Source organism: Phyllostomus discolor, chromosome 11 (genome assembly GCF_004126475.2).
Source record: "Phyllostomus discolor isolate MPI-MPIP mPhyDis1 chromosome 11, mPhyDis1.pri.v3, whole genome shotgun sequence".
NCBI lineage: Eukaryota > Metazoa > Chordata > Mammalia > Chiroptera > Phyllostomidae > Phyllostomus > Phyllostomus discolor.
In genome coordinates this window covers 72,651,363-72,663,416 of record NC_040913.2, presented here as the reverse complement: position 1 = coordinate 72,663,416, position 12,054 = coordinate 72,651,363, and the positions used below count along the sequence as shown (strand labels likewise).

Here is a 12,054-nt window from a genome sequence, read left to right as displayed (position 1 = left end):
AAAGCTCTTAATAAATAGATGTGTATCAAATTAAATTATATCTAACCTTTGTTGGCAGAATTTAGCTGAATTCTAGAGTTTGGACAGAAGCCTCAAAAGAATGTTTTAATAGTGAGCTACATAGTCCTTCCTAACAGTCGTTTGAATCAGAGATTGTAAACGTAAGTGCTGAACAGGGCTGGACAGGTTACATGAGCGACTGGAATGACAGGGCTTTAGGAAGAAGGGATGGCAGGGACTGTGAAGAACCAGGAGTGTGTGCCTGATCCACGCTCACACATTCAAAACCCACTGTGAGGGCCAAATAAAACAATGTGCAGATGATCTGACCCCAAGGCTGCCCGGTGGCAAACTGTTCAAAAGTTTTATTGCAGAATCTAAGTGTGATGAAATAGTATTTTATATAGGGAAAATGCTATATGTTTAAAAGTTTTTATAGCTTAATTTTTGCACATGTATGTTTGTGAGAATTCAGACTATATATGTTTAAGAATATGTGATACATGTTCTCCATTCTACTTAGCCAAGGCGGTAGAAGGCAATGGTCAACAGCAGGGATTCTCAGGGCAAACTGCCTCCTCAGTTTACATGCCAGTTTCATCACACAATGTTTTTGTGACTTTGGGCAAGGTACTAAACTAAACTCTCTAACCTCAGTGTCACCCTCGGTAAAATGAAAATAATAATAGTACTGACTTCACTTATGTTATGAGGATAAAATGAGACACTAAGATAAAATGCTTAGTACTAACATCACCTGGCCTGTATTAAGTGTTCAGAAAAAAAAATGACCATTCTAATGGAATTTAACATATGTAAATGATTTTAGGAGGCATGCAATCAAATAAAAAGGATAAAATATCTATGAGAATCCAAATAAAAAAGAGTAGGAAAATGAAGTGCCATGGGTAAGATCACCGTATCATAAACACTTGATATCCAGGTCCCCCTAGCAAAAAAACAAACCAAACCATATGAATGTGTTTCCTGGACACACGACCATGCCATCACCAGTGGGCTTCCCACTCGCCATGTTACATATTAAACAACTCCCTGCTTTCCACGACTTTCACTAGAATCTTGGCCACACAGATAAGAAATATAAACTTGCATATTTCTTTCTCTATAAATTATTTTGATAGGTGGTAGTCTGTATTTGGTGGGGGAGGGGATAATTAGAAATAAATGGTGAATCCAAAACTCGCATGTTTTAAAAACCATTTCTCGTAGCTCTACCTTTCCACTAAAAATACTATCACCATAGTTCCATTTTGCAATTGATACTTATTCTAGTCTATTAAAGTCAAGGCACTTTAAACCAATGTATTAAGCATAAAAATCTCAAGCCCATTTGAAAAATAATTCACTCTACATACTTTGTATAGCTCTTTACATCAAATACAAATACATCTCAATGATTTGATAGATTTTATGATTAAGGTACTGGCAGGGGGAAATTTGACAATATTGCTAACTACTCTTTGATTTTAAGAAGCTTAAACACTACATGGTCTTAATACCTTTGGGAGAAAAGAGCTACATAACAGTGGTAAGAAAATTAGATGTCATGAGAGGTGCTGGCATTGTGCATTCCTCCCCATCTGTCTTTTCAAATCTGCCGAAGTCAGTCAGCTTACCGGTTTTACATTCCATGCAGACGAATTTTCCATCAGGGAGCGATGGCGATCCCAGGCACTCCAGGTGGAAGTATTTGTAGCACTCTCCCTCACAAGGAATCAGAGAGTCACCAGAGCTTTCACAGATCTGTAATACAGCAAACGGCAGTGCATCTCAGAGGTTCGCAGGCGTCAGAATCACCTGGAGGGTCTGCCTCCTACAGTTTCTGACACAGTAGGCGGCGGGGGGGGGTGGGTAGGAGGGGAGGGACGAGGCCAAGAATCTGCATTTACAGCAAGTATCCGGACAACGCTGATGCTGCTGGTCCTGGGCCCTCACTGTGAGAGCCACTGAACTAGGTTACTATTTCCACATCAGCATGGTATAAAGTCTAAAAGTCATACTTAATCTTGTATGATTTCTTCTTTGGAATCTAGGTACTTCCACTTTTCTTTACACGGCAAAGCAGTATTATTCAGAAAGGGAAATATACATTAAAAACTTAATACCAACTTAATTATAGGAACATGTTGCTGAAGCAGTCACCTGCCAGGGACTTCCGTTTCATGACGGTGAAGACTGGCACCTGCATGCGCGTGTAAGCGCTCCAAACTCAGAAGGGGAAAAGAGCCCGGGATGGCTTTTGGATCTGTGGCTCTAAAGGAATATCATAACTTAGAAAGACACTGCCCTCTCCAACGGGAGGCAAGTGTACTGCTGGCAGAATGTGACAGCAATTCTTTCAAGCTATGGGATATGTCGCTCGCCCACCTGACACACAGTGTCCTTCTTATTCGTCCCAAAGCCTCTTCTTGACAAACTGGAGTCCATGGACTGCACATCAGAAGCATCTACATCTGCAGCCGCTGAAGGGCTATCTACTTGCTTTCCAAAGCCTACCTACATGGAAAACACAGCACAGTTTTAAGAAAAAAACAAAAATTTCCTCAAAGACATGCCCTTGCCAGGTAGCTCAGTTAAGTTAGAGCATCAGGCCGATACACCAAGATGGCGGCGGTTCAATCCCCAGTCAGGGCACATACAAGAATGAGCCAATGAATGCATAAATAAGTGGAACAACAAATCAATGTTTCTCTCTCTCTCAACTCAATAAACAAAAAAAAATTTTTAAAGGACTTAAAAAAAACACTTCCTCAAAGTTAGGTGCTATGAAAATCCTAGTAGGAGTTGCTCAAATAAATCTCGATACTACATCGTCTTCCTTCCTTCCTAAAATACCTGGATACCATGTCTGGTGTTTTGAGAGAAACTCGAGTGAAAATTAAAAAACAAAAACACAAACAAACTATACTTTTGTTATGTAAGAGATCAGCAAAATTAAGACACTCATCATTACAAAATAACCAAAATGATTTCTTTACTATGAACATTTAAAAATCCCCCATCTTCCCCAAATAAGTTGGGTAAAGCAGTAGGTATATTAATCAGTTTTGCAAAGCAAAAAGAGAGCGCTGTGCTCAGACCCTCGAACATATTTACCTGCACGTCACTCAGGCCTCTAGAATCGGAGTCGGATGTATCTCTGTATGCTGAACTAGTCATTTCTACATCCGTGGAGGCGCGACTCCTTTTCTTTAGAGGTTTACAGGAATCTGAAATCTCGCTGGCACCTTAATACAATACACCGAAATTAATCCTAAAATAGTACTCAGTTTGTTTTCTTAATTTTTTTTTGTGGGGGAATATTTCCTTTCCCCAAACTCATCTGTAGTGTGAAAAAGCACAGCTCTCATTGTAACACTGAAGTCACAAGTCAAAACTTCATGAGCTTCTGACTTTTTTGATGGTGATTTAATTTACAACCGCTCTATTACAACATTTAATTCAGTGCTTCTGCTCTACAGCTCTTTTCAGTCAACAGAGCCCGAGTTCCAACCTAAAAACCAATTCTAGCAAAACTGCAGGACAGCTGACTGTTTGGAGCAATCCAAAGAACCATTCAATTTGGAGGGGGAAGACATAAAACCCAACACACTGTGCAGCTTACATATATGGTCGCAGAGACATCTCCATCTTGTTTTTATTAGGGATGTGACAAATCTTTGATTTGTATTCGATTCGTACACGGATAGTGCCATTTTCCCCCGAATTTTGCAATTTAGTTGAGTATTGCCCTCCCCCCCCAATAAATTTTGGATGTTCATGATTGTTCCTCTGAGACTTCCTTGGTGCAGTGTCATTTATTGTGACCATTAACAAGTGCTGCGGCACATCTACACATGTCATGCCACCTAGGAGGCACATTGCTGAGGGTTGTAAACAGACAATCAGTGTTCAGGTGCAGCCCAATCACGAAGAGCTGGATGAGAGGCCTTTATGTGGAATTTGTGCGGGAAGAAATAAATATGAAAAACAAAAAAAAAAAGGCAGAGAATAGTGTGGAATTTTTTTTTAAAACTGTGTGTAATACAAATCCAGCCAAAACAATAGTGCAAAAAGTTACAAAGCAACAATCTCTTGGGCTAACGCAGTATAGGCTATACAGAAACAGCCACGATGAAATGTGCAGATCAGGCACGGTGAATACCAAGGAACCAAGGAGACGGTTAATATTTCAACCCACAGTTTGTGTTTTGGATTTTTCCCCCAAAATTTCCATACAACAAACAGACATCTAGATCAGCCCAGCAAGCTATGGTGGAAGTGTACAGTCCAGAAGAGACCACGGAGAAACAAGTCTCCTGGGGCCATGAAGATCCGCAACAGGCTGAGAGCAGCACTCGGTATACAGCCACGTTCTGTGGTGGAGGATGTGGGTCTCTTTAGACTGCTCAGATTACTGGAACCTCGTTATCACATCCCAGTCTACAAGGTTTGCACTGAATGTTTCCTGACATCTATAAATGAGGGTGCCTGCCCATGTTAATGCTGATAAAAACACAAGTACACAAATCTATCTCCTTCATTGCTGGTGTATGAACCCAGAACACCACCACAAAGTACTTCCTTGGCCTAAAAGATCACTGGATTAACAAGGAGTTTTAACAGAGGAACAGGAGTGCTGTACTGAGAGGCTTTCGAAGGGAAACACAGGTACCGCCATTTCCGATGAGTTTCTGAAAATGCTAGAAAAACAACAGACTGCCCAAGACAGCTGCCATGCTGTTCTCCATGATAACGGCACTAACGAAAAAAATAATAATAATAAGAGCTTTTAATGATTGTAACGTATACAGTTTGGGCTGTTTGGCAAAACCCTGCCGATGTACATTAGTGATGATGCTTTATTTAAAAACAAGAAACAAAAACAGTCCATGTTGAAATTGATCAGTGTAAGTTAAACTGTGGTTTTTAGGCTGGACCCATGATTTAAGCTGTACCTATCCAGCTCAGACCAAAAAAAAAAAAAAAAATCATTTGAATGTTAAAGCAATTGTTCAGTCTTGAAGAAGAAAACAGGCAGGAAAATGCCAATAATGGTGATTGGCAAAATCAAAATTGGGAACAAAGAAACTGTTTATCGAGCCGCCGACAAAGAAATCTTGCATGGAGACTACAAGTCTGGAGTTTCTGGGATGAAATTGTACAGGAATCTCAGTCCACAGTTTCCTCAATCGCTGCGGAGACGGAGCTGTCACTGAATCTGACAGAGCCCTGCACTCCCCGGTCCGCCGACCCTGTGGAATGGTGGAAACACAACGCAATCAGGCCTCCTAATCTCGCAGCGATCGCGATGTCTTTTCTTGGAGCTCCGCCAAGCAGTGTTCCCTCCGAGAGGCTGTTCAGTTCTGCTGAGGATCTCCACGGAGACCATCGCTGCAGACTTCTCCCCGAGAATGCAGAGAGGCTGGTGTTTTTTTATTTTATTTTATTTTTTTAATAATGCAATTTGCCCAAAGTAAACTACAAGTATAAATACAGTCTGAATGATCTCACCAAAAACGCACGAATCATGCTATGGAGTTTGTACTGTAGTCAAATTGCACACAGAAAATACAGATATAAGTTTAAGATTTCTTAAACTTTGTGCATATCTCAAATAGATTTGCATAAGGTCATCTAATAATGGCCATAAATATGCTATGAATCATTTTAATTTACAAAAAGATTTTACAGCACTGTAAAAATAAGCGTGGCAAGATTTTTTTTCAATCAGGTTGTCTTGTCAGATTTGTCATAGTCCATGTTTGACAAACATTTAGTAGCTACTATTCGGTATTCAGTCGAATACCAAAAAAAGTGGATTCGTCACATCCCTAGTTTATAAACCAGTGAAACCCCAGAACCGTATGGAGAAAAGTTGGAAACAGTATCAAGTCTACGTAGTGTTCTCCAATTTACATAAAACAAATAAGACTTTTCACATGGAGGTACAGAATATTATCAACTCTGAAAGTCACACACGTGTACACACACACACACACACACACGCCAGGGAATACTTCAGTTTCACACAAATCATTGACTGAAGAGCAACAACAATGATTTACAGAGACAAACAAAAAAACATGAAGTACAAATAATTCTTTAAAATTGGTTTTAATCAAGGAAATGCAAAGCAACATTATAATAACTCACCTTTCTGTAATCCAGTCTTCACTGTAGCCTGAGGAACTGCTTCAACCTGTTTAGACAGAGAAATACAGCATTAACGAGAAAATTCTTTCACTTTTAATTAAGGAAAAAATAATATTTCCATCAATCTAAGTAATGATGAGTGATTAATGTATCTGGAATCTGAACTCAGTCCCATCTGGTGGGTAAAGTTTTCTGCCTCAAGGTCAGGAAGGGTTGAAATCTTAGCTGCCTGTGCTGAATCCAGTGACAACACACAGCCACATGCTCTCTAGCAAAGACTCTTCCCCCATTCCCTTGGCAGAAGAAGAGAACAAGAACACTTTCCTCAGTGTCTAGGAGGCAGGAGAGGGGTTGTTTCTGCAACCAGCCCGATGCTGCTATAAACCCCTCCCGCCCCAAAGACGTTAGGATAAATTTTTACTTACTATGGTACTCAGGTTAATGTAACTCACGCCACTTTAAGACCCTTCCGCGCCTGCACTCACAGCTAAGTTGCTGGGAATCAGGACCCTCTCTGTAGAGAGTGCCACAGGGCTCCATACAGCTGGAAGCTCAATACTTTTGCTGCTAGTACAAACTTAGTAAGTTTGTGATATTGCAAAAGCACTTTCTTGAGTGTCTTATGAACAGTGTCTTGATCCTACATTAGGAGAGCGAGATCAGAAGTTATTCTGCCAATGTATATGTAAAACACGTGGTAATTTAAGGACTGAACCATTGGGATTGAAGAAAGGACGCTGTTTGGAAGAGTTCCTGTTTAAGCTATGAGGTGAATTTTATGTTTCTTTAAGATGTGGTGAAATATGCATGTTGAGACACATTTTGTAAATATTTAAGGATTGTTCTAAGCTTTTAGAAAATTTTTTTATTTTTTTACAACAGGTTAAAAAACATACAACAGAAGCACTTTTATAAGATACAATTAGTAATACAAATATAAAATCTTCTACACAATCACTGGTATTGCTCTACTACTAACTATAACATAGTGGCATTAACAATTAGTCCCGTCTTGTATTCATTCTGCTTATTAATTTTAAACTGGTCACATAATTGAATTTGGGAACCGGCTGGCAAAATCACAACTTCATTTCGGTAATGAACACTGTAGGTTTGCAAGAGCTTAGGAAGATTTTTTGGAATTTCTTAAGTATTATACTTAATTATGATAAATGAATGACAAATTAGTATATTACTGAAATTTTAGTTAAGTATTTCTGGGAAAACTGTTTTACATGCTTGATGATACCACAGAGCACCCACAAAGTCACCTTTTAAGTTTGGAAGTTTAAAATTTGAAGGAAATAAATAGAAAAGTTCACACTCTTCCATATTAAGTGGTTTTAAAACGGTAAAGCTTATTAGAACTAATAACACTCAGGATTCCTTTTGTTTAATAGTGGCTGTCTGGGCTGTTAAAATGGGTATTCTCTCAGTTTAAAAAATAAAAAAAATTCTCACTGTGAGCTTAATTAAAGGCAGTATGGTTTCCAAAAGGTAATTTAATATGAATACCACTACATTGATTACACTGATTTAAAACCCTTCCGTCAAAACGCCCCTCCTTCTGTTTCCCCCCTTGAACAGAGATTATCTGACAACCCACTGGGAAAATAACGTTCCAAAAAATCTGTGATGCCAGCAGAAAACCCAGATCATCTATGACCATCTGCTTCTTAAATATAAATATAATTCTTGTAGCTAATTCGATTTTGTTTAAAAAAATAAAAATACATACTAGCAGCTTAAATAAAAAAATTTAAAAGTTTTTTTTTTAAAAGGGAACTCACTGATGGGTCCAAATAAAAATCACGAAAACATGAAATCATTTTGCTCATAATAGAAATTTCAAAATAAATGTGAGGACTCCTTTAAGAGACCTGCGCCCCTGGCTTCCCATCTCCCGGAGCCTGACTGTTTTCTGTGAAAGTGCTTGAAGCAGGATCACAGGGACGGCTGCGTTAGTTTAGGGCAGTGAATCCACCAGGACAGAAAGAAGCACAGGACAGTCCAGAAAGGAAACTCGATGTGGGGAAAGTTTTTCTTTCTTTTAAGATACCAGTCCAAGCCACAACATTTACAAATACAATGTTTTAACTCTCTACATGTAGGAAGCCAACCTGCTCCTTTTTGATCTTCTTCTTTGGCACAACTTCAGTGGGTTTCTCTGATTCAGAACGAGTTCTAATTGATCTTCTCTGTTGCTTCTTTTCTGCTGAGCCTAAGAGATGATTTAAACAAACGAGTAAATAAAAATTCATTTAAGGATGGCTTGACGCTTATGCAATTAAGCTTTGACCAAATTCCCTGTTTTTCTGATCCATTATTTTTGGTCTTTTAATTATAAATTATGAAAAAGCTATTAAATACTTGGGAACACACAAAAATTTTTATAAGATCAAACAGTGGAGGCTGATAGGCTGAGATTGGGATTAATAAAAGACCCTAAATTATACAAATGAAGAGGGACTGGACTTTTTAAAATTATAAAGTTGCAGAGAAATAGTTTAGTCTTCTTGAAAGCAGATAAACATATTTACATAACTATAATAGAAGGAATGAAGGTATTGAGGGGGTGGATGAAAATGACTTTATTCTCAGATGACATTAGGAATTATTGGCTCAAAATTCAATCAGTACTACAATATTTTGCATTATAACACATGAATTAAATTATCATATTGTGCCATGTAAAATGTGCACCCATGTTTTTGGCCCAAACTTTCAGGAAAAAAAACATCTTTCGCTTTAATTTTTTAATTCAATTTTTTAAATTTATGTTTAAATACTTGTTTTTTTGTATTATAAAGGAATTTAGCATTTATTTTTGAACATATTATGGCATAAAAAAATTTAGGTAACAAAAAACACAAAAACAGATACAAGGTATTTTAGTATTACCTCTGTAAAATGTGCACCTTTATTTTCCCCTCAAAAATTTGGGCAAAAAAGTGCACATTATACGTGGCAAAATATGGTAATTCTACATGTAAAAATGAGTGCTTGGTACACTTACACAACTTCTCCTACTGTTTTATTTATTAACGACAAAAGCAGAAAAAGCAGGAAATGCACAAAAAGGCTGACCCAAAAGAAATCATTAATGTGACTACTGAGGGACTTGTTAAAACCTAGAAATAACTGGTCATGCCCTGACCAGGTGGCCTGGCTGGTTAGAGCATCATCCTGGTATTCTGAAGTTGCAAGTTTGATCTCTAATCAGGGCACATACAAGAATCAACCAGTGAGTGCAAAAATAAGTGGAACAAATCTCTTTCTCTGTTAAAGTCAATTGAAAAGAAAGAATTAGTCATGAAAAACTAGTTGAAACCAATTATCAAGTGCTTTCACATTAAATAGTAAAACAAGAAACTATTAAGATTTTTTAAAAGTAAAATTCTTTGAAAGTTAACAGAAGAAAACTCACATTTTGGAAAGGATAAAACTTAGACTGAAGACCACAACTTGAAAGAACACTAAGTCAGGAGTGATTTCGTTCTGTGACCCTGAGAAGGAGCGACACCTTCAGTGCAGCTGTACTGTATCCTGTTGGTGCCTGGACCACCCAGTCGGTCCTTCCTGGATAATCACCATCTCTCACTTACCACAGGAGAAAGCTGCTAAGACCTCCTATAAAATCAGGCCAAGCTACTTTAGTAAAGCCCTCAGATCACCTGTATGTTTATTATTTGGTGTCACTGTTCCTGCCTATGTGTAAATGGATTCCCTCACCTTAGTTCAAGGTCAAAACAAAGAAGGATTCTGCTATTTTTATTCTGAGGGAGTAGGTAGTTTGATAATAATATATTGTTTCTAGCAGGGAAATCACAAATGGAGGTGCTAGCTCCTTTCTTTACTCTCACTCTCCTCCTCACGCTGATGAGAATGCTTACCAAAACGACAGATATTCTACCCCCACAGACAGACACCTGTGTATCCCACAAATCCATGCTTTAGTATAAGCATCAACACTCAAGCACCTACCAGGGAAGAAGAAAATGAAAACAGAAATGCTTAAAACAAACAAAAACTCTTTACTTGTTTTAAGAATGAAAACATAATTGTTTCATCAAGTACAGATATCTGATGTACATGCTGTCCTATAGAAGATAAGGCAACAGGACTTCTTAAATCTACTATAAATGCAAATACAATTCTGCAAACCACAGAAATGTGGCAGCACCTCACACCTTATGTGTACCCTAATTTACTAGGAAAAGGCTCAAGAATTCTCCCTATGCAGTTTCCACCACCTGCTGAGATGATGCTGTAATTAATTTCTGAAGAAAGATCAAATCTCTTTTCTGACTTTCAACTACAGGCATACCTTGGAGGTATTGCGGGTTCAGTTCCAGAGCACCGCAATAAAGTGAGTTGTAATCTTTTTGCTGGTGGAGGGTCTTGCCTTCAATTTGAAAAAAACACATATGTGAAGCACAATCAAGTGAAATGCAATAAAATGAGGTATGCCTGTACTGAAGTTATTTTCCCAAGAAACAAAATGGTCATTTAAAGCAGCAAAATATGATTATCAACCATAGCTGGTAACCAAATTTAAACCAAGGTCAAAGCTTTAGAACACTCATCCTTATATTAAGGTCCCAACCTTAATTTACAATCTAATTATATGCACTTGCCTAAGGAAGGAACTGGGCTTTTTCCAGATATAAAGAATTATAACATTCCACTTTATCTTTTACTTAAAAAAAAAAAAGTAAAGAGAAAAAGTCCATAGCAGAACTTAAATCTTACAATGAAAAGACTACATGAAAATAAAATGTTCAGTAGCTGAGAAGGAAAAAAACAAAAACAAAAACCCCAGCTCCATTAAAAATAAAAGTATAGCCCTGGCTGGCGTAGCTCAGTGGATTGAGCTCGGGCTGGGAACCAAAGTGTCCCAGGTTCGATTCCCAGCCAGGGTACATGCCTGGGTTGCAGGCCATAACCCCCAGCAACCGCACATTGAAGTTTCTCTGTCTCTCTGTCTCTCTCTCCCTCCCTTTCTTCTCTAAAAATAAATTTAAAAAAAAAGAAGTTTAAAAAAAATAAATAAAAAATAAATAAAAGTATACCCTAGTGGGTATAGCTCAGTGGATTGAGTGCAGGCCTGCAAACCAAAGGGTCTCAGGTTCGATTCCCAGTCAGGGCACATGCCTGGGTTGCAGGCCACGGTCCCTAGCAACCACATCGATGTTTCTGTCTCTTTCTCTTTCTCTCTCCCTTCCCTCTCTAAAATAAATAAATAAAATCTTTTAAAAAATTAAAAAATAAAAGTATAATATTTAATATCAGTCTAATATTGTATGGAGAATTTACTTTCTCCCTAGTTAGGAGAATACAGATATTTAAATAAAGACCCCTCCTAGTCTAGGTATCGCATTTAAATTCAGACAAATTATCAACAGTTTATTGTAGTGTAAAGAAAGATAACAAAACTGATTACGGAGAGCTAAGGCCAAAAGATTCTTTTCTTTTCTCTCCAAAAAAGATTCTTTAAAACTCAAAGAAATAAACAAATATTTTCAATTAATGCAAGATCTAAGTCCATACATCCATTCCTTCAACACTACAATTTCATATTTTTAGTACAGTATTTTGAAATGATACGTGATAGACAGTTAGGCATGAGAAGAGCAAGGATGATAGGCCAGGTCTGGAAAGCCCTGGGTGCCTAGCAACCAGCAAAACTGGGGGGAAAAAGTACTGCGGGTGGGACCTCACCCCTACGGTGACCTTTCTTCCTCCAGCATATCGCTGGTCATGTGGTTTAGACCCCCTGACCTTTCTTCATATTGCTGCTCATGTGGTTCAGATCCTCCATTGAGCTTTCCTCCCCTAGCATGTCACAAGTCATGAGGCAGACTTCCTAAGAAAAGTAACAAGGGGGCTGGAGAATGA

The 12,054-nt window shown here is 38.2% G+C and overlaps 1 protein-coding gene across 11 annotated transcripts in view; it reads right to left on the bottom strand.

Moving 5' to 3' along the window:
• The window catches only part of NSD3 (nuclear receptor binding SET domain protein 3), a 108,258-nt gene that overhangs the window by 35,174 nt on the left and 61,030 nt on the right, over nt 1-12,054 (bottom strand). For 6 of the 11 annotated variants that reach the window (XM_036011593.1, XM_036011585.1, XM_036011588.1 and 3 more), the window contains 6 exons: nt 10,484-10,561; nt 8,277-8,377; nt 6,157-6,202; nt 3,118-3,248; nt 2,389-2,517; nt 1,638-1,764 (listed from right to left, as the gene is read on the bottom strand). In XM_036011593.1, coding sequence (XP_035867486.1) covers nt 1,638-1,764; nt 2,389-2,517; nt 3,118-3,248; nt 6,157-6,202; nt 8,277-8,377; nt 10,484-10,561 — 612 coding nt within the window. Of the gene's footprint in view, nt 1-1,637; nt 1,765-2,388; nt 2,518-3,117; nt 3,249-4,160; nt 5,256-6,156; nt 6,203-8,276; nt 8,378-10,483; nt 10,562-12,054 lie in introns of those variants that run through there. The other 5 variants (XM_036011589.1, XM_028526859.2, XM_036011590.1 and 2 more) reach the window with 2 other exon arrangements.